This window comes from Drosophila mojavensis, unplaced genomic scaffold, assembly GCF_018153725.1.
Source record: "Drosophila mojavensis isolate 15081-1352.22 unplaced genomic scaffold, ASM1815372v1 contig_36, whole genome shotgun sequence".
Classification (NCBI taxonomy): domain Eukaryota; kingdom Metazoa; phylum Arthropoda; class Insecta; order Diptera; family Drosophilidae; genus Drosophila; species Drosophila mojavensis.
This window is the reverse complement of record NW_025318858.1, coordinates 9750717-9773771: the sequence shown is the minus strand read 5'-3', so window position 1 is coordinate 9773771 and position 23055 is coordinate 9750717. Positions and strand designations below refer to the sequence as shown.

General features: G+C 39.9%; 3 protein-coding genes across 5 annotated transcripts; 2 read left to right on the top strand and 1 right to left on the bottom strand.

The window, feature by feature from the left end:
• Positions 1-123: 123 nt before the first annotated feature.
• LOC6576430 (polypeptide N-acetylgalactosaminyltransferase 35A) lies at positions 124-2519 on the top strand. The gene has a single exon (XM_002002384.4). The coding sequence runs from the start codon at positions 307-309 to the stop codon at positions 2173-2175; it is 1869 nt and encodes a 622-aa protein (XP_002002420.1). The 5' UTR covers positions 124-306; the 3' UTR covers positions 2176-2519.
• A 233-nt stretch (positions 2520-2752) lies between these two features.
• LOC6576429 (DNA mismatch repair protein spellchecker 1) lies at positions 2753-6869 on the top strand. Its single transcript, XM_002002383.4, has 6 exons — positions 2753-2906; positions 2968-3017; positions 3086-3876; positions 3942-5026; positions 5089-5321; positions 6014-6869. The coding sequence occupies exons 1-6, from the start codon at positions 2858-2860 to the stop codon at positions 6563-6565; spliced, it is 2760 nt and encodes a 919-aa protein (XP_002002419.1). The 5' UTR covers positions 2753-2857; the 3' UTR covers positions 6566-6869.
• Positions 6870-7402: 533 nt separating this feature from the next.
• On the bottom strand, positions 7403-21123 carry LOC6576428 (voltage-dependent calcium channel subunit alpha-2/delta-3). Of its 3 annotated transcripts, XM_002002382.4 has the most exons (11): positions 19917-21121; positions 12378-13707; positions 12140-12316; positions 12002-12079; positions 11569-11945; positions 11353-11504; positions 10792-11297; positions 10485-10727; positions 9497-9590; positions 9008-9432; positions 7403-8948 (listed from the first exon to the last, which is right to left on the bottom strand). In XM_002002382.4, exons 1-11 carry the CDS (start codon positions 20081-20083, stop codon positions 8835-8837), a joined length of 3663 nt encoding a protein of 1220 aa, XP_002002418.1. In that variant the 5' UTR covers positions 20084-21121; the 3' UTR covers positions 7403-8834. The 3 variants fall into 3 exon arrangements, with proteins under 3 accessions (XP_002002418.1, XP_043864543.1, XP_015020660.1); XM_044008608.1 differs by lacking the exons at positions 7403-8948; positions 9008-9432; positions 9497-9590 and adding an exon at positions 9602-10423 and having other exon boundaries at positions 19917-21123; XM_015165174.3 differs by lacking the exons at positions 7403-8948; positions 9008-9432; positions 9497-9590 and adding an exon at positions 9602-10411 and having other exon boundaries at positions 19917-21123.
• Between the last annotated feature and the right edge of the window lie 1932 nt (positions 21124-23055).

Below are 23055 nucleotides of genomic sequence, written 5' to 3'. Positions count from 1 at the left end.
TATAATAAGCCAAAGATGGCAGCATTTTTACTTAATTCAAAAAAAAAAAATAGAATTGAAAGAAAAATTGTTAGCAATTTATATATCGAATTCAAAATCGAATTGATTGCGCGCCTAATCATAGGTGGCAGCGCTGTTATCGATATCAACTCTTGTATGCAAATTAATTTGTTTTAATTAAGGCAGCGTTCGTAAACCAAGAGTTGCGTTGACGACATGGCATAAATTCCGGTTTCTGTGACCTCGCTACTACGATGATATCTGCATTGATCGCCAAGTACTCATAACACACATATTAATCCACCTATGATGCAAATTAAGCGTCTGCTATGTAAATCTTGCACCCTCGGCACGCTGCTAATAGCAGGAATATGGATGCTCGCGCTCTTGGCCTACATGCACCATCTGCGTGGCTCCATACCGGCGGCTGGCTGGCGTTTTAATAGTGGTGCGAACGCCACACCCCGAGCCGAGCTGAGCTACCAAGCCCAGGTCACAGTTGGGTGCTCGCCCGCATCCCCGCTGAACGCCACACAGAACAGCGGCACAGTCGATCCCTTCGAGCTGTTGGGTGTGGTGCGCAACAAGCAGGATAAGTACATACGTGACATTGGCTACAAGCATCATGCATTCAATGCGCTCGTCTCCAACAATATTGGACTCTTTCGGGATATACCCGATACGCGGCACAAGGTGTGCGAGCGTGGCGAGACGCTGGAATCGGAACAGCTCCCTCAGGCTTCGATTATCATGTGCTTCTACAACGAACACAAGATGACACTGATGCGTTCGATTAAGACCGTGCTGGAGCGTACGCCCGCTCACCTGTTGAAAGAGATCGTTTTGGTGGACGACAACAGCGATCTGCCCGAGCTGGAATTCCATTTGCTAGCGGATCTGCATGCTCGCCTCAAGTATGACAACTTGCGTTATGTGCGAAATGAGCAACGCGAGGGTTTGATACGATCCCGCGTCATTGGAGCACGCGATGCCAGCGGCGATGTGTTGGTTTTCCTCGACTCACACATCGAAGTGAATCGCCAGTGGCTGGAGCCGCTGCTGCGTCTGGTCAAGGCAGAGAACTCAACGCTGGCGGTGCCCGTCATCGATCTGATCAATGCGGATACGTTTGAGTATACGCCCAGTCCGTTGGTGCGCGGTGGCTTCAATTGGGGTCTGCACTTCCGCTGGGAGAACCTGCCGGAGGGCACGCTCAAGGTGCCAGAGGATTTCAAGGGACCCTTCCGCTCGCCCACCATGGCCGGCGGCCTGTTTGCCGTGAATCGTTTGTACTTCCAGCACATTGGGGAATACGACATGGCCATGGATATCTGGGGTGGCGAGAACATCGAGATCTCGTTCAGGGTGTGGCAATGCGGCGGCTCCATCAAGATTGTGCCCTGCTCTCGGGTCGGCCACATCTTTCGCAAGCGTCGACCCTATACGGCGCCCGATGGTGCCAATACCATGTTGAAGAATTCACTGCGTCTGGCTCACGTCTGGATGGATAAATACAAGGAGTTCTATCTGAAGCACGAGAAGGTGGCGAAGGATTACGATTATGGAGACATCAGTGCGAGGCTACAGCTACGCGAGCGTCTGCACTGCAAGGATTTTGGCTGGTATCTGAAGCATGTTTATCCCGAACTGCGTTTGCCCGGCGATGAGTCGAAGAAGTCCGGCGCGGCGCCCGTTTTTCAGCCTTGGCATTCGCGCAAGCGCAACTACCTTGACTCCTTTCAGCTGCGGCTGGCGGGCACCCAGCTCTGCGCCGCTGTGGTGGCGCCCAAGGTGAAGGGTTTCTGGAAGAAGGGCAGCTCCCTGACGCTGCAGATCTGCAAGCCACGGGCGCCCAATCAAATGTGGTATGAGACAGAGAAGTCGGAGATTATATTGGATAAGCTGTTCTGCTTGGAGGCGGCAGCCGACACGCTGGTCATCATCAACAAGTGCCACGAGATGCTGGGCGATCAGCAGTGGCGGCACACCCGGAACGCCCACAGCCCTGTCTACAACATGGCCAAGGGCACCTGTTTGCGTGCCTCCGCCGCAGAGGAGGGTGCTAGAATTAGCTTGGATCTGTGCTCCAAGGCGGATGGCGTTGGCGGCGCCTGGGACATTGTGCTGATGAAGCAGGAGCAACAGCAGCAGCCAAAGCTTGATAAGCAGTTGTGAATCTTACAGGTGGTAAAAGATGCAATAATTAGACTGAATTTGTCTCTATATAGATCTGCTATAGATAAGCTCCTTGATAACGGTTTACTTAGTTTCGAATTTACAGTATTTTTTTTAGCACAAAAATGTTTGGTTTGCAACAATCAGTGAAAAAAGTTTGGCATAGTTGAAAACAAATTAAGTATTGAAATGTTAATGTCTCCAATATACATATATACATATTTATGTAGATATCAATTAGTATAATGGTTATAGTATGAAAGTAATAGTAGTATTATCAATATTCAGTATAAATAAAGCTTTATATAAACAAAAAAATATAAAATTGTGGCAGGGCCATTGCACTGTGCAAGTGGTGTCATTCCGTTATTTACAATTGCTAATTGCATTTAAAAGTAGGAATATTAATGTAGTTTTCAACATCGTAGATGCATTGAAACATTCGTGTATGCATTTATAAGAAATCTGTATACATTCATATAATCTCACAATTCTAATAGGTCGTTCAGCATTCACAGCTGGCACGTGTCATTCCACTATTTTGCGAATTTCTGCTCACAGCTGGCTTTTTGGCACTGTCGTTTATCAACACTGGTGCAGTCGCGCGTCGTTCTTCTAAAGTGGCGCGTAAATTGTTAAATTGTTTAAAACAAAGTACTTAAAACATTGTAAAAACCATTAAATGGAAGGCAAATCAATAGTGAGCAGGCAGGAGCCGGTACTGCGCCTAGGTAAGCAATAAGAAACAACATAATTTATCCATCAATTATGACGAAAAGCCTTCGCTAACAGATACAAATGCGCGTCGCAATTTTATAAAATTCCACAACAAACTCGGCGAGGTAAGTGACAGTTGTTTGGCTCTGATTTAATTGCCCTAATTAACATATTTGAATGTTGACTGCAATAGAAACCGAGCACAACGGTGCGATTTTATGATCAAACCGATTGCTATACGGTGCACGGCAGCGATGACTGTGAACAGGTGGCGAAAATTGTTTACAAATCCACGGCGTATGTGCACAAGCTGCTGCCGGACGACAAACAGGAGACACTGCAGTTCGTGGCCATGTCCAAGCCCAACTTTGAGCTGGCCGTGCGTGAGCTGCTGCTTGTGCGCAATTTGCGTGTCGAGGTTTATGTGAAGCGCGACGATTGGCAGCTGGAATACCGCGGCTCGCCGGGCAATCTGCTGCAGTTCGAGGACATTCTGTTCGCCAATAAGGAGGTGCTCGTCGGCAATAGTATTATTTCGCTGCAGATCAAACTGGAGGGCGGTGCACAACGGCGTGTGGGTGTGGCAGCCGTGGAGCAGAACGACTGTCAGTTCCAGTTGTTCGAATTTGTGGACGATGATTTCTTTACCGAACTGGAGGCCACTGTCGTGCTGCTCGGGCCCAAGGAATGCCTTTTGCCGACAGCCGATGGTGAATATGCGGCTGTAAAGGCCATGCTGGAGCGTAATGGTGTCATGATCACAGTGCCGAAGAGAGGCAACGCTGCTGAGCGCAATGATCTGCTGCAGGATCTGAATCGTTTGCTGCGCTTTGCCAAGGGCCAGCAGGAGGATGCAAGCGGGCTGAAGGAACTCCAAATGCAATTGGCAGCCGAAGCACTACGCGTGGCCATCAATTATCTGGATTTGGTCAACGATGCCGGCAATTTGGGGCACTACGAGCTCAAGCAGTTGGATCTGAAACGGTGTGTAGACTGAAAATTGATAAATAATATACAAATATTAATTAATTAAAATATTCATCTTGTAGCTTCGTCCATTTGGACTCCGCTGCTGTGGCCGCTCTCAACATTATACCCAAGCCGGGCACACATCCATCCATGCCCTCGTATCGCTGGCAGAGCATATTGGGCGTCCTAGATCATTGTCGCACGCCGCAGGGTCATCGTCTGATGGCGCAGTGGGTGAAACAGCCCCTGCGCAGCGCTGAGATACTCAATGATCGACACGACATTGTGCAGTGTCTGCTGGAGTCGCCCGAGACGCTAGATACGCTCAGTCTGGACTATTTGAAGCGTATACCAGATATTTTAATGCTCACCAAAAAACTGATGCGTCGCAAGGCGAATCTACAGGATTTGTTTCGCATTTACCAAGTTATATTGCGCACGCCGAAAATTCTTCAACTGCTGCTGAGCCTTGGGCACAGCACAGTGCAGAGTGTGCTCTGTGCGCCATTCAAGGGGTTTCTGGAAGATCTAACGGGCCTCAAGCAAATGGTCGAGCAGGTGGTCGACTTTGAGGCCATTGAGAAGGGCGAGTATTTGGTCAAGAGTACCTTCGATGGTCGCCTCATGGATCTGCAGCAGACCATGACGGAGTTGTATAACAAAATGGAACGCATTCGCGACAAATGCAGCGAGGAACTTGATCTGGATGGCAAGCTGATCAAGCTGGAAAATGTGGCCAAGTTGGGCTACCATTTGCGCACCACTATCAAAGATGATTCGGTGCTGCGCAAGAACAAGAACTTTCGCATTGTGGATGTGATCAAGGGCGGTGTACGATTCACCTCCGACAAGCTGGAAGGCTATGCCGATGAGTTCACCAGCTTGCGTGCGCGTTACGAGGAGCAACAGCAGTCAATTGTCGAGGAGATCATCCAAGTGGCTGTGGGCTATGCCGCCCCATTAACTTCATTGAACAATGAGCTCGCCCAGCTGGATTGTTTGGTCAGCTTTGCCATAGCTGCACGAAGTGCTCCAACGCCTTATGTACGCCCAAAGATGCTGCCCGAGGGCGCTGGCCAGCTGCTGCTCGAGGATGTGCGTCATCCATGCCTGGAGCTGCAAGAACATGTTAGCTTCATAGCCAATAGTGTGGAGTTTGAGAAGGGTTGGTCGTCTGGATGGATTCTTTTTGAACTGTCATAATTAATAATTTTTTTTCTGCCCCAGACAAATGCAACATGTTCATTATAACCGGTCCAAATATGGGCGGCAAGAGCACCTACATACGCTCTGTCGGCACAGCTGTTCTAATGGCCCACGTTGGCGCCTTTGTGCCCTGCAGTCTGGCTAAGATCAGCATGGTTGACTCCATACTGGGACGCGTTGGCGCCAGTGATAATATCATTAAGGGCCTCAGCACGTTTATGGTGGAAATGATTGAAACTTCGGGCATTATCAGGGTAAGTCATGGAATTTAATATCATATATATCTTTGCCCGATTGACTCGAAATGTATATTGACATTCGCTATCATTCTAAGCCAAAGCCTTCGGTTCTATTCGTTTTTGTTCTCTGTTATATTCGTGTGATGCGCTTTTAACGAGCATCGTTTGGGGAGCGCTACGATGGACGTTCGCCCAATGCAAGTGAGCAAATACTAACTCAATAGTCAAAAGTCTAACTGAAAGACTGACTTTATATTCACATACATCCGCTCACTCAATTCACGTACACAGTTCATGTGTATAGCGAACACATATACGAACACAGCGAAACAGTGAGCTATGCGCATCATGCTCCCCTCCTCTCTTCAAAGAAACTTACTCCAAGATCAGCAGGAGTCATGTCTCTTCTCACAATGCACTGTTTAAATAAATTATATCTGTTTGAATATCTGAATTTTGATACTCGTAAAAAGTATTTCGACTTCGCAATCTTTACTCTATGATCGGCAAACATGCCTTAGTCAAAATTAACCTTCAAGCCCATTTTAAATCAACAAATTAAAAGCCTACCACGATAGTTGTTTATCTCGGCTGGAAATTTAAGGCATTAAGAATGGAATTGCTGCCAAGTTTATCGAGCACACAAGGACAAAGGCAACTTTATTTATACATCAGCTAAATTTACATAAACTCTTCTTAAAATGCAGACCGCAACGGATAAATCGCTGGTGATCATCGATGAGCTGGGGCGTGGCACATCTACGTACGAGGGCTGCGGCATAGCCTGGTCCATAGCCGAGCATCTGGCCAAGGAAACGAAGTGCTTTACGCTATTCGCCACGCACTTTCACGAGATAACCAAGCTGGCCGAAACGTTGTCCACGGTCAAGAACTGTCACATGGCGGCCGTAGCAGATGAGGATAATTTTACGCTGCTCTATCAGGTGCGACCTGGTGTCATGGAGAAGAGCTTTGGCATACAGGTGGCACGCCTGGCCAATTTTCCCGAGCAGGTGGTGCACAATGCCCAAGAGGTGTACAACGAATTCGAGGATGAGCATGCGGGCAAACAGAACGAGGCGGATAAAGCGCTGCTGGACAAGATACAAGTGGCCATCGAGCAGCTATCGACGGCTGGCAACAATACGGAGATCAATGTGGAGGATCTGACCCAACTGGTGGCACAATTCGCCAAGGATATTAAACAGCTGGACAGTGATTATTTCAAGACCGTATTAACTAGCAGCAGCGAAACTTAGCAACAGGCCTAAGAAGCTAGCCATTCCATTAGCTGTAAAAAAGAGATTTTAATTCTAAGTAGTATTCATATATATACCACACAAGAGCCTTCCATCCATGAGTCTTACATTTATTATTTAAACATTTATTGGTCTTTTGTTTCTTATTAACTGTAAAATTTTTTTCTTTTCATTTTGTGAATAAGATTTGTGTCTCAGTTTTAAACCGTTTCTGTTTTAAACACCAAAATGTTTGCTGCACTAATGCATTGCGCTAATGAAATCATAAATTATTTTCATTAATTTACTATTTTTAAAAATTTTATTTTTAGCGTTTTTTTTTGTTTAGTTAAGTGGACTTTTTTCGGTATTATATATATATATCTATATAGTTGTAATATTTAAACATGGCTGAGTTTTGAATTTCAATTCCATGTGAATATTACCATTTAAATTTCATTTATTATTATTACATCTTACAACATTTAAACACTCCAAAAAATAAATATTGTATTAGTTCGCGTAAACAGTTTAAGTTTTAGTGTTTTTATTTTATATATGTATATTTTATTATTTTAGTTTTATTTTTAGTCGTAAATTACATTTAATAGTTAACTGTTTGTGTTTTAAAAATTTTCCATCTTCATTTTGATTTCAATAATGTTGTCTCAAATTCGATAAGAAACAGAATTTAAAAAACATTTTTCACCCACGCGCACACACTTTTCCATACTTTCGTACGCTGCTCTCTCTGTCTCTCTACCATCAAAATTTTTACTTTCCTATGCATAAATTCATCAAATGTTTCGAAATACGATACAAAGGCAATTAGGTTGGTATTTTTGTTGTGTTTTTTTGTTTGGTATTTTTGTTTGTAGTTGTTGCTCGTGTAAATGTTGAATTTTGCTTAGCTAACAAAAATCGGTATAGTTAGTGTGCAAAGTTAACTGAGGTTCTTGAAATAAGTATTGCATACTTTTCAGGTGGTCCTATTTAATAGAAATACCGCTGCAGTTAGACTTGGGCTCTATATCGAGACGGGTTCTATGTAATACATGTATTTTAAACTAAGTTTCCTTTCTTTAAAAATCTTATCTATATAACTACGATGGTCTGTAATTAGGATACTTGTAAAAGATGGGTTAAGATATACTTCTTCATCGGATCACTCTGTTTATAATTCGATATATTTGTAGATCTATGTATATAATTCTATATACATATTTCTTAGTATGATACCAATTGTCTGGATTGCCTGGAATCTTTCTTTCTACCTCCCAACATAGTTCCAACTGCAAGGGTATTTAGATCTTCGACTAGACCGAAGCTAACATTAGATTTTAGTGCATATTTTATCATTATTTCAAAAAGAAAAAACCAAATACAATAAAATCGTAACAAATACTTAGTACATTATTGCAATACATATACAAAAAACATATATAAACTTTGAATAGCCGTTAACAAAATATCTATATAAACATTGAATACACCACGCATCATATATACTAGTATACAATATATTATCATATAATATTTCTCATTAAAAAATCTGTTTGATTGTTTACGAAAAAGCTAATGAATTTTGCAAAAGATTGCTCTCCATATATATATATATATATATATATATATATATATATATATATATATATAAATTAAATATATATATATTTTTCGGTTGGGCCAAGGGACGAAATAGTGTATTTTGTGTGTCTGTTCGTGTTTCATTTAAGTTTACATTTCATCGCGTTTTTATAAAAAATCAACTAATTTTATAAAATTACAAAAATAATTGTCATTTGAATTATTTTTGTTTACATTCACACTTTTCTCTTTCATAGTTTTAGTTAATATTTGGCATTAGGTATTTACCATTTGTTTAAACTATCCAAAATAGTTAATGAAACGTGGACTTTTTAGCTAGTATAAAACATAAATTTCATTCCAAAGTTTGCTTTTTTCGTAATAGCTAAAGAATTGAAATTAAGAAATATTATTTAGAAGCTGCTAGAAACATATATCCTTTTCCCTCCTTTTCGTACTCTCGTTTTCCTTAACATTTGGCGTATTTTATAAGTCTAAAAGTTGAAATTGGGTTTTTGTTTTTTTTTTGTTTTGTTTTTGCTGTTGCTAAACTTGTTTAAGATTGTGCTTTGGGTTTCCTTTTTTTTTTTTTTTTTTTCTTCTAGGTTGTTAAACTTTGACTAGAATTGTACTACACAATAGTTTACAATCTAAAAACAAACAGATCGCATTAGTGTATATATATATAATGTATAGAGTGTATAAACTAGACGCGCATAAAGCAGCGCGTCAAGTAAAACATCAAAATTATGGTCAGCGGCAGCAGCTGAAGCGTCAGACCCAGCCGCGAGGCATTGCCGCAGTAGGTGAAAAGTTCCTCCTGAAAAAACAAACATTCGTAAGATATACGATATCTGAAGAGTTTTATCTTCCACTCACATCCTCGTGCTCTGTGAAACATTCCTCGATGCGTCGCCTATCGTAGAAACTCATATTTAGTTTGTAGCAGGGAAATTCCTCCTCATACTCAGTTATGCGCTGCGGCTCGGTGGTTAGGCGTACACTGCGCGATGGCATCAGCACATTGACCACCACCATCACCAGATTCGAGTTGGGTATTTTCTTGATCAGAAACGGACGCGTTGATGACACATTTATAAAATCATTGATGCCCACCAATGCAGAGGGTTGCAGCGCGTACAAAGTAGAGCGCATGTCACACGGCTTGTAGATCGGTTCCGGTTCGGGCTCTTGAAATATTGCCTCACCATCATCGCCATCGTCCTTGGGCTTAGCCGCCGATGCCGATTTAATGTCGCCCACGGCCACATACTCATCCTCAATATTGTCCAAGTACTCCAAAACTAATTGACAATGGGAATTATATGTTAATTGCAATTTTGCTTGATTTTAATTGTGTTAACTTACAGGGCGCTCCGTCTACCCACCACTGAACCCTTTGGTAGGTCAAGAAGAGCTGCGCTATGAGCCACTTCCAAACTAGGCCCAGCAGTTGCAGCGGCTGTCATGAGAAATATAAAAATAGAGTTTGTACATGAATTTTGAATATTGCAATGGCTTCTCAGCTTGCCTAGTTTCTATGCCAGCATAGTCTAATAATTAACTTAGCAAATTTAGTTAGCAAATTCAACTAAATCCGACAGCCAACGTAGTCAGGCAATCAACGTAGTAGGGTATTAAACCTAGTCCTGCAAACCTAGTTCAACAGCCAACCAACTCCGAAAGTCAATCTAGTCCGACAGCCAATCGAATCCGACACCCAACTGAGAGCTAACGCACTCCGAGGGCCATTCGGGTGCGATATCCAACGTAGTCCAACAGGCAACCTAGTCCGATAGCCAACATAGTCCAACAGCCAACCAACTCCGACAACCAACCGAATCCGAACTTCAGCCTAGGCCTAATCCAAACCCAACCTAGTCCGACATCCAACTGAGAGCCATTCGAGTCCGACATCCGCACGCAATCTAACAGCCAACGCAGTCCGACAGGCAACCTAATCCGAGAGCCAGCCGAATCGGAATGTCAGTCAGTCCGACAGCCAACGTACTCCAATGTAATCCCACAGCCAATGTAGTCCCGACAGCCAACCGAATCCGAACTTCAGCCTAGGCCTAATCCAAACCTAACCTAGTCCGACATCCAACTGAGAGCTAACGCACTCCGAGAGCCACCCGAATCAGAATGTCAGGCTATTCCGACCGCCAACCGAATCCGAATGTCAGTCTAGTCCGACATCCAACCAAAAGCCAACGCAGTTCGACACAGCCAAACTAGTCCAACACCCAGCCTAGTCCGTCAGTCTGCTCCGACAGCCAGAACCTAGTGCAACAGCTAGTCAAGCTGGTTCTCAACAAGGTCTCATCATCTTGACTTCTAACCCCTTAAAACTCACATGCAGCAAACTGTGTCCATCGCTGACTGTTGTGGGCTCTACTTTACATAGCTCCTGGTAGTCATAGACCTCGATGCTTTTGAAGATGCCCTTCTGAACCATGGCGGCCATGACATCGCCATGGAATTCGCCAAAGAATTTTCCAGTCGTATTTATGTTCTGGCCGACGACGATGTACGCATTGTTATCGATGACAACACAATCGACGTCATCATCCGTGCAGATGGGCAGGCAATTGTTGCACTGTACGTGGAAACATATAATATTAAAGATCAATTTGATGGTTTTTAGGCTCTGCTGGGCTCACATTATCCACGGCTGTTATGTTGAAGAAGCGTTCCCACATGCGCGCATGTGAGAACTGGAAACCGACGACACAGGCGGGCGCCTCTTTGCCGCCATCTCGAGGAAAGATGGCGTGCGAGGCGGTCACCTTTAGATCGCTGTCTTCGAGCGGATCGTTGTAGTGCTTGACCGAGTAAACAAAGCTTTCGGTATTCTCCTGATGATGCTGCAGTATGGCGCTCTTGTACCAGGTCTCATCGATGGCTGTTGTATGATAGTCGCCAAATTCCCGATCCGTATCCACTTCCACCTCGCCAAAGATGAACTGCCAGCGTGTCAGGCCGCTCATGGTGGCCACAAACCTCAGTGTGGCACCAAAGCGTTCAATGAGCTGACGCTCCTGCTCGTTCTCGAATTTCCACACACCGTAACTGAAGTTAGTCACCTTGGCATCGAAAATGAGCAAATGGACTAGCTCCTTGTTGCAGTAGTAGGCATCGTCGCCGAGCGTTTTGCGACCACAGTTTACTGAAATTGTAGAGGGATTAAAACGGATTCCAGATTGACTCCTTAAAGTACTCACAGTCATCCTTGTCATCCCAATCAGATTCGTCCTCGGCATATTGTTCGGGCCATTTCCAATCAGGTTTCATCATCTTTTCCAAAAACTCGCGCAGCTCCGCTTCAGGTGTCTTGAATTCGTGACCCTCCAGATAGTGATACTTGCAATAGACCCTGGAAAAATTAGTTATATTTTTAGGTCTACCAAAGTGTAGGACTTTGAATTTTCCCCGCTTACCAATCTGGATGTACTTTCCAGTTTTCGCCAATGAAGAAATCCGATATGTTGACCTTCATGTGCTTGTTCTTGTCCACCTCATCGCCGACCTTGATCCAAGTCTTGCCATACTCGCTTGGCATAACAATGCCCAAAGTAAAGGGTGTATTGGGTAATGGAGCGAAGAAATAATCCTGTTTCTCCTCCGAGACACGACGCATTTTGTCATAATGGAACTTGACCGGAATATTTTTAAATTCCTTGGCCTCATTATGGACCATAGAGCTGCGTATGTTTAGAATGGATTCACCCGGCTCACGGGGATTCTGATCCTCAAACAAATGCTCCACTTCGGTAAAGTCAATGCTATTATAGTTGGGATTCATTTTGTTGTTGGACTGGAAATGGAAGATATTTAATAAATGAAAATTTGGAATGGCATGGGACAGCTTACACCAAGAGGCCGCAGATCCGGATGCAGCAGTACGTAGCCATTGTTGGACACCACAAATGAGTAGCCATTAACGCCCAGCTGGAGGTAATGAATAGATATTTCAATAAGATTCAGCATCTAATTTCCAGTGACACCTACCTTGTAAGGCAATGTCAATTTGTCTATATCCTCGACGGGCACATCTGTGCCGGCTACGCCCAGGAGACGTGCCCGTCTTTTGGTGCTATTTTCGTGGCGATAGGAGCGATCGAAGGCGGGCACACCAACGGCTATCATAAGACGCGGTCGTCGCTCATTCGAATTCAAAGGATCATACTGCAATGAGGGAATTCTCTCTCAAGTTGGGTTCTCATAAGTTTCACTGAATAATATTTACCGTTTTATCTGTAAATGCATGCGTCCAGGTGGGCGGATGCTGTTCATTCTGCAGTACGAGTGGCGTAGCTATGACATCGACATACTTGAGCACTTCCTCGTGGACTTCATCCAGTGTTTGCACGTGCGAATAGTAGCCACGATTCAGGCAGGCCATCCATTGAATCTCACGCACCTTGGTCACCTCCTTGCCCAGTAGATAGGTAAAGATGCGCACATTCATGCGTGAAGTGCCGTTCTCTCCATTGCCCCAGTTGTACTTCTCGAAAATATCGGTCGTATTGCCCGCCACGCCATCGGTGACCAGCATTATGGCCTGGTTGCAGGTGGAGGTCTCGTTGCACCTTCGCTTGATATAATAGTTGCGTAGTATTTGAAAGGCGTGCTCGTAGGCCAGCGTTAGATTCGCATAACCCTCGGGATCGTCCAGTTCGGCTATGGCCGAGTTGAAGACATCGATATTTTCGGGTGTCGCCTGTACCAGAGCGTCCTTGAAGCAGGGTATTATGCCCTGCACGTCGTTCGAATACCGGAAAATCGTAAAGAAATCGTTATTGGAGAACGTATCCAATATGCTGCGTATTGTGAACTTGGCCACATGATGTCGATGTCCCGTCATTGAGCCCGAATGATCCAGCAAAATGACAATATCCTTGGAACAGGTGGCCGTCTCTATATACCATGACCGTTTGCGGCAATCATACGTATCCGCGTCCAGTTTATTCGCGCGCGAGTCGTACCACTGTGCGGCGGGATAATGACGCAATATGCCCGTATCGGAGCCAAAGTATTGCCACGACAGGGCCGGATCGGACTGATAGTTCTGGCGGAATACCTCATCTAGATATTCCGACCACTGAATTGTCTTCAGCACATTCGGCGCACGATCCCAAACATTTGAGGGCACGTGCACCGAACTGTGCTCAGTGTCCACGGAAATATTGTAGAAATGTGTATCCGGATTGAGCATCATCTCGCGATACATATACTCATACTCCTTAACATTGGCCTCCAGCTCCTCGGAGCTATTGCCATTGAATGGCGAATACTTGCTCGAGTAGTAGGTGAAGTTAGTCTCCGCATAGGTCAGGTTGAATTCGAAATTCTCATTGACACTCTCGGCCTTCTCCTGTATGCAGCGCACGGCATCCATTTTGCGCGCTAACATTTTGCCCACATTTGCTGTTATTGACTTAATTAGTTCGGAGCCATTTTTGAGCTCGACTCGAGCATTGTATTCCTTGTATTTCTCTTTGATCTGCTGCGACTTGGTTATCTTCTGGGCCAGCAGGAATAGCTCGTCTCCAAACTGGGTCGCCCATTTGCCAACGCTGCAAAACACAAAAGAAAGTCGAACGTATTAGAAAACTAAATGAAATTTCTTTGTGTATTGATAAGATTTAACATAAATGAGCTGAAGTACGAAAACTGCCCTATCCATATGTGGGGGCTTTATATATGACGGATGGGTTGGAAAGTAAAGTGACTTCTTGATTGAGCTCTTTCTGGCAGTTGAAAATATTATTTTATAAACTTTTCCCACTAGGCCTCAACTATATTACAGGAAAATTCTACAATAAAAATTATTGTGTTAATTTCTTTTTTATTTGATTTTGTATAATTCGGAGCTCATTTTTTAATTTATATTATATCTATTCTTCTATTTTTTATTTAAAAAAAAAATTACATTTAATTTCCCTGGCTTACACCCGCTTTCATTGAAATTGTAACAGTCTGGCAACGCCAACAGGCAATCGACAGACAAATGGCCCGAAAAGAAATGTCAACCACCTGTCGACGTACAAGTACAACAAGGCCACTAATTTAATTAGCTCACATGTCAGACACGAGAGTGTGTTGGTAACCAGCACGGCTAAAAAGGTGTTCATACGGCTGCGTGTCTTTGTGTGTGTGAGTGTGTCTGTGTGTTAAGGAAAGTAGCCAAGCCTAAGCAGCAGCGCAGTCAACGCCGCGACGTAGGCAGCGAACAGAAACAGCTGTGCTTAGCATTTGCTTAAGTATGTGTGTGTTTAGTGTGAGAGAGAGAGAGAGAGAGAAAGAGGGTGTGTGCGTGTGTGTCAAATCAACAAGTGCCCAGCCAATGCGCGCGCATACTTTCGCTAAAAGCTCTTAATTCTGAAAAGCTCTTAAATAGAAAATGCTCTTAAATAAATGTGAGCGCTATAAAAGCAATTATATTAGTTGAACGCAGCAATTAAGACTACCATAATCACTATATAATATATATAGGGGATTCAAGTATTTTTAAATATTAACAATTGCAACATTTATTTTGTGAAAATGATTCATTCAAAAAACAATATTTTTGGAAATGCCATATATTAAAGCACATTTTATACAAAGATCATAAAACAAATTTATTTGTTCAATATGTATACATCTTAAATTTCAAATAGTTTTACAATATCAAACAATAGGGCCATTAATAAAATAACTTTAAATATAAAGAAAACAGTTTGTTTGATGAGAATCACATAGGAAGGCCATACTTTTAAACGTGTGAGTAAAATAGAAAATGACTTGGCAGAGTAGAAGGAAATAACTACGACATATTATTCAGAGGCAAGTTGAAATGAAAAATTTAAGGAAGAGAAATGTAAAGAGACATAGAAAGAGAGAGAGATCACAGGATGATCTAGTAACCGGTATGAAAAATGTGAGCAAGGGAAATATAAGTAAATAAGAACACGAGATAATTAGAATGAGAAATATAGTCAGTCACAGAGGGATCGAACAAGAGATGGATAATTAAATAAGAGGAGTAGGAATAAGAGAAACATAACCAAACGACTTTTACAACTTTAATTGAAGCAATACTTTTTTTTGGCCTTCATGAAAATGAAAATAAATATGGAAGACAAACCTAAATCAAAATAGACAATAAGAGAAAACGTATTTAATAAGACAACAACATTACAGCATCAATTCGCCGCTCCGATTAGCAAAAATCTACTGTGCTACTTGAGTTACTTAAGTATTACTTCTGAGAATCACATAGAAGGGCGCTCTGCACTACTTATTGGTGTATTTCTGTAAAGGCAAAGCAACTGTCTGAGTGTTAAAATCATTTGATTCAATCATTCACATGCACATAGCCCAAGCCAAAACCTCTTCGTCTCTATCTCTACTGAAACTTGAGAGCTTTCGATTCTATCCTGCTCGGCTCACTGTCTGTCTTTGGTCTTTCTCTTTCTATGCTGTTGTGGGTGCCACCCACCCATTGGCGCCTTTGCCGCTTTGCTTTTGACATAGTTCAAGTACCGCCGAGCGCTCGGAGCTCAAGTTTAATTGTTGTAGTTTGCTTATTGTTGTAGCTATATTGTTGCTATTGTTGTTCCAGTTGTTGTGTGTTTCTTTTTGGAGTTGTTCAATTAAATTTGCAACATTCCTTTGTGGCCAGCTGAGCTCCCACATTAAATTTTTTTTCTTTTTTGTTCATGCTGAATAAACTCAGTCCTTATCTGCTCTGAATCGGACGACTCTTGTCTAGCTCGTGGGCGTTGTGGGCGTAATGCTCACTAGTTGGGCTAGCCAATTTTTCGGCTTTGTGTTTCGCTTTGTGTTTTACATATATAATATATGTATATATTTTGTTTGTTTCATTTTTATGACTTTTTTTTTTTTTTTTTTTTGGGGTTTTTCTTTGCAAATTTACATTGATTTTTTTATGGTCATTGTCTATTAATGTGTGCGCAATGCTTCAGTGCGAAAAAAAGAAGCAGCGCATAAAATATTGCATTTGATATTCCACGAACACATAAATTATATAGTACTTTGCCACTTAGCCACATTAAAGCCACATTTTGTGCATTTGTTGCCGGCAATAAATTTTGTTTGAACTTGAAATCTGTTTGGGCAGGGATTGATTGAGAGAGAAGTCGAGAAATAGATTGATGTGGCTTCTTTTTGTTTGGTTCAATTGAAAATAGGGCTAAACAGCAAATTGTTTATATGAATGATGAGAAGAGTAAATATGTTTTACAAGCAAGTAGTTAAATATAGAAGTTTACAAAATGCAAAGCTGAAACTAATTATAGATTTAAGAAAGCGAATGAATTTTTAAAGAATAATTATAAAAACTTGTGAGATTCAATGAAAATTATGGGACAAAGCATTTGTGTAGGCCTTTGAGTTGATGAATGCATCCCTGAAATCAGATTAGATTGGCGAGATTTCCAGATTTACTACATTTTCTGTATCGATAAGAGAAATGAATAAAGAAAAATGATTAAGTCTTGTGATTGATCTCATTTGTTGGTAGTTGAGCGAAATAAGTCTAGGCTTGCGATGGGAAGGGAACGGTACCTAAAAACTGTTCATACTGTGTGAAACAAAATTATAAGTAACAAGATATTGGGGACGATTATAATAATAATACCTGTATACCTAGTTAGATCTAAAAATAGGATTTCTATAATTTAAGATATAAAATATGAGAATGAAATTGAAATTTAAGATGCTATTTTGTATCCGTCTACTTAAAATAAAAAATTTGTTAATTTAAATGTGTGCCAAATTCAAATGTTGTTCATACAATACCGAATGAGCCGATTATTTTGATTATATATGATTGAAATTATAATATGATTGAAAATGTATAAAAAATATTAATTAACATATAGTATTCATTCAGGAGGCGCGACTAAATGCTGCTTGGGACTGATATGGCCCCACATATAAATCTATTTTAACCGTCTAAACCGGATTCTACTGTATATTAATTCTATCTTTTTGAAAACCAAATTTCCGGTTATTTTTGAATATTAAATAGACCTATCAAGCTCTAAATTATGACACCCAACTTGAGCTGATTAAATTAAATATTTTTTTTTTTTTTTTTTCGAAAAATATGTATATGCAAAAATATAAACGAATCATTTATATACTTGTATTCCTTTTCGCTTTGTATTCGACACGATGATATCATAGAGCATTTGGCGAGCCCCAATATTTTTTTTTTTATTATTATTAATCTGGCTAAATGCATAAATTGCTAAGTAATTAGAACGTATACTTTATTTTTTTCTGAATTTTTTGGAATATGTCGAATTAGCTAAGGCACCTACGTGGTCAGTGCATGTCAAACTGTAATATTTAAACAATGTTAATTCTATTGACTATTTGATTTAATTACATTTGCCCACTACTAATTGTATTTGCTTGTCCATTTAGACCAAGTGACACGCCTTCGCAGTTGGCCTTTGCCTTTGCCTCGGCCACAACAACAGCCAAACCCTTGTTCACCTTTTGATGGCATCAAATTAATAGAACGCCGACTCTTTTCTGAAGGCAGTAAGTTAGACGAAATGCCCTAATAAAATATGCATAATGCGTATAAAGATGTTTGTAGTACCTGCCCGCTGCTCTGACTCCTCCCCAGAGTCAGCATGTCAGACAAATAATTCTTTTATGTGACTTATGAAAAGTGCGTAAGATAAAAAGCCAAATAAAATGAGAGCTGGGGCAATAAGTAGCTAAAAGGTCGACGGCAGCTGCCGAAATTGTGGGCAAATTCGCTGACGCACACTCAAACATACAAGAACACGCACACACACACACAACCATGCGAGCGCTAAAATGAAAATTGGAAACAAAAAACAAAAGTGCCTAAAGCACGCAATGGGCTAAAAGGCAGAAAAAATAACGGGGGTACAAAAATATTACAATAGGTTCTAGGCGACCTATTAAGGCGCTACAAGCGATATCAAAGTGGGAAATAATAAAATAGCAAGAGGTATATGTATTAAGGGGATTAGCACGAGGCTAAAATCAGTTACTATATTAACATGTCAATTGGCTATATAAAATTAACATATTTTGCAATGTGATCTGCCTCAAAAATACTGCATATTAATAGCCAGGTTGTTGGATTCCCATATTAAAATGTCATTTGGTATATTAAAATATCATTTAACTAAACTTTTTGATGTGCTTTAATGTAAACAGTTTTTACGTTAATGTAAATGCCAATAGAATAAATATTTGCATATATTATTTATTATCTATCTACTATTCAAGCTACTTTGACAACAAAGATTTAATTAAAAACAAAATTTAAGCAAAAATAAAAATTCTTAAGAATTTATGATATGCATATTAAGTTGAATTAGTATTAAATTACGTCAACTCCAGGATTTGCATTAAGCTAATAACGATTTGATTTAGAATACTTAGTAAGTGTATAGGGTGTTAGTATACGTATTGTGATAATTTAATTTAATTTAAATTTAATTTAATTTAAATATTAAAGTGAAATTTCATGAAATTTTTTAAATTATCTATAATGATTTAATTAAATGGCAATTTAATTAAGAGCCTTTGTATAGTGGATGGTGGATGAGTATGTTTAGATAAGAAAGCTGAGAATGACCACGGTATTATAAGATACACGATTTTTTAAGACTTTTGATTACTTTATGATTAAAATATGGGAAATATCTAAACATCTACTAAGATTCTAGAAGTCATTTGAAGCATAAATTGCTCTCATAATTTTACTATTGAAATTAATAAGTATTTTTTTTTGTTGACATTATATTTTACATTATTCTGTTATTTAGATAATAATAACCTATTTTAAAAGCTATTTAATTCAATAATTAAATATCAGTTTAGACTGCAAAGTTTTTATATCAAAATTGGATGATCTTATAGGAAATTTCATGTTAAAAGATGTGGCAGGAAATACCAAAGGAAGAGAAATATTTTTGCTTTATATCATGTAAGCTGCTCATGCCCTTCAAAGTCTAACTAAATCTGCCAAGTGCAAGACAAAAATCCTCTTAAATATATAAAGGTATGCATATATATCTATAGCAACAGCGATGCCTCAATTCTTAGTTAAGCTTTAATTTAGCTTTATTTATTAGCTCAAGTACTCAGACAGGCATTTTCATGTAATTTCCCACTGGAAGGGAACAAATTGTTTTTATTTTTGAAGTGTTTCTCTTATGTCTTTGTTAGGCGCTAATATAATTATGCGTTCCATCTAGAAACGACGCCAAAGCTCCATTTTTTTTTGTGGCTTAGGGAAGAGGGAGAGCGCCTATAAAATCTGCTTCATCCTCAAACTCGAAATTATGTCAGGCAGAAAATCATATGCATTAAAATGCGAGTGTCTCAATATTTGCGATAAGAGCAATAAATTGTCATTAACATAAGGATGTGCGCTGCATACCCTAAAAAGAATTCCTAAAGCCCACATGCCGCACGCTTGACACGCAGCGCATTCCCAATAAGAAACGTGAGGTGGCTGCCAAAAACAAAAACAAAAACAACAAAAACGAAAAAAATCAGCATAAAATGTACGAAAAATTAACGAGCGACGAGGGCGAGGCTGAGAGAGACGATGTTGCTTATGATGATGATGATGATGTTGATGGGTAACACGCCCTTTAATGGACTTATGTTTGGCGAGCCGCCGACAAATAAAATCCATTTGATAAAACTCGGCAACAAAAACTCGAAGAATATCTATCAAAATTTGATAAACAAATTGTTGGTGGCTTTTGCAACTTACGCTTCATCCGCGGCAGAGGCGTGCACCATAAATGTGGAGGAGGCGGGGCCGGCATGCCGCGACACTGGGGGACCGCAAATGAGCAGCAATAACAGAGGCTGAGCGGCTAGAAATGCGGTCAAAATGACAGCAAAATGTGTCATCAACTTTTCGCATGTACCAAACATTTTGCTAGCATGTTTCAATCTTGTATTTGTTGTGTTCCTCCTTGGCTGTGGTTGTGCACAACCGAAATACACACACACTCACACTCACTCAGTCAAGTCAGTTAGCGCTACTAACTCACTGCATTTGCTACCAAATTTGGTATACAATTTTGGGTGGAGTCGCGACGTCAGCAGCGACGCCGACGCTGGCGCCACACGTTACTTTCTTTCTTTGCTTATTTTTTTCGTTAAATACTTTTCTAGCACATGCGGCGTATGCGTAATATTTGCAAATCTAGTTACGAAAAATTCACGTTTTTATTTGAATTGAATTTGAATAATTTGTGCAGTTGTTGGTTGTTGTTGCTGTTGCTTGTTTTTCGTTCAAAATTTATTTTCAGCTGCACAACGAATTTAGTTTTCCCTCAGCTGTGCGCGTTGAAATTTTCTATATATAAACTTTTGCTCTTAGTTGCGGCGGGGCTACGTTTTGATTACACATATGGCACACACACTGTCGCGCGCGTTGCTATGTGTATGTGTTTATATGTGTATGTATATATATATTTATTTATATGATAGATATATATGTGTGTGTATGTGTGTCTGTGTTGGAGTGTAAGTGTTGTGGTGTGCCGAGGTTGATCCGCTTGATTTTCGGCTACCGCCAACGTTGAAGAGCTGCGTTTGACTAAAGTGGAAAAACGCAAAAATTTTACTAAATACTGTCACGAATTTTCCCAGACCAAAAGAGAGAGAGAGAACGAGGGAGAGAGAGAGAGAGAGTGTGTGTGTGAATGTGCAACTCTTGCCCTATTTATAGTTAAACTCTCTTACACACTCACACACTCATACTCTCTTTCGTCTGTTTACATTGTCGGCCTGGCGGCTCAGCTGTTTTCGGTATCCTCTATTGATTTTGTCATGAGGGATTCCATAGCACCGCATACAACGGCATTCCGTTGCCTGCTGCTGCTTCTTCTACCTATTGCCTGTTACGCTTTGTGCCGCATATTCATAACAGAGCGTGTATATGCTGTGCTGAGCAGCGCTTCTCTTTCTGGAGAGAGAATGACAGAGAGAGAGAGAGAGCAGCATGAGCACACGAATTGCTATAAAAAATTATTTTCAGCATTGTTTATGCGCCTTTTATTCAATAATATTTTGATTTTATCTTTTGAGTTGATGGTTTTATTGAATTTTAATTAAAAATGAATAAGTAAAAAAATACTTCAGCAAGTGTGATTTTAATACATTTCAATCATATATATATATATATATATATATATAATATATTTTTTTCCAACGGTATTTTTCTGGAAATTTATTTGTTACCAATATTTTTTTAAAGATATATTTTGGTAATTAATTTCTTATTAATTCAAGAATATATTTGTTCATTGATATTTTTTAGCAAAACTTTTTGATCTATTCACAGATCAATCAGGCATTCTATCATGCAGTCAATCATATAATCAATTAGCCAGTTCCTTTCTTTTTCACTTCATGTTATATATTTTAGCACATGCAGTTATTTCTTTCATATATTCTATAAAGTTGATGCAACAATATTATTAATATTTAAAAAAGATATAAATAATATAAAAAATATACTAATAAAATTTTTTGCTATGTAAAATAGAATAGAAAGTAGAATTTATTTAATATAATTTTTTATATATTTTCTTTTGTTTTTTAATTTTATTAATTTATATATTTTTCATTTAACTTTCCTTTTAGTATATATTCTATTTTGTGTATGCATAATTTTGCTTTAAAGTGATTTTAATTTTGATTTGTGTTTTAATAAATAATGTCTATAAATAATTAAAGAGCTGGCATGTACATATAATTAATGGAATTTTTTCTTTCCCCATTATTGATAGCATTCGACGGGGGCTGAAATCTCGAGTGCGCTTGAAAGTATTTTTTCAATTATCATTTTATATCAATTGCTGTTGAGTATCGCAATTTAATTGATATGAATTAACATTAAGCTCATTTAATACGCTGAATAATTTATATATTTCCATTTCCTGTTTTGTTGCTATTGCTGTTAATGCTTCATAAATCCAAATTAGCCTGCGGCCATACTTTGGCGTCAATTCGTGGCGAAATCATTTTCATATTTCCATACAACGAAAGTAGACATACACATACACACCACATATATAATTATGTATATGTCTATATTCCGCTCATATATGCACAGTTCAAGTGGGCTCTGTTGTCGGCACTGGCAGCATTGTCACAGCCACTATGAAGAAATGTAGCGGAACGAAGTGCCTCGGTAAGGTGAACGCAGCGAGGCGAATGATGATGATGCTGAGGTTGATGATGAGCAGGATATGACAACGTACTTAGTCAAATTTTTAATGAACTCAACAGCGTTTTACTTTTAAAAGCAGCTGCAGTAGCAGCTGCCGCACGAAACACAAAACTACAACAATCAACTGCACAAGGATCACATGATGAAGGACACTTTTTAGTGCAGTCGCCTGCAGCTGGCTGAGTACAAAGCAAACCACAAAAACATTACCTGTCTGTGCCATTGGGAAAGTGTATTCAGTTGAGAGTTGTGTGAATTTGTTAAGGAATATGTGAAGTAAAGTCGAGGAATCAATATTCACTATATGATTTTAACTCTGCTTAAATTCTAATTTCTTACTTGCTCTTGCTTTGAGATTTCTCTTTTATCCTAAATTTCTTAGCCTTTTATCATATCATATATCACAGCTCTATACATTCCCAGAGGTATTTAAATTTATATTTATAATAAAGGAGATAACATATATCTCAATCTCTATATGCCCAAGGGTATTTAAAGTTCGTTATTTAATTTCGAATTCAATCTGTTTTGCGTATAACGCCCAAGGGTATTTTAAATTCGTTTTATCGCCTCTGCACTATGGGTCAAAAGCCCGATTTTTTGGAAAAAAGTCTTATTTTCAAGTTGAAAAAATTTACAAAATTTTAATGCCAATCCATTAAGA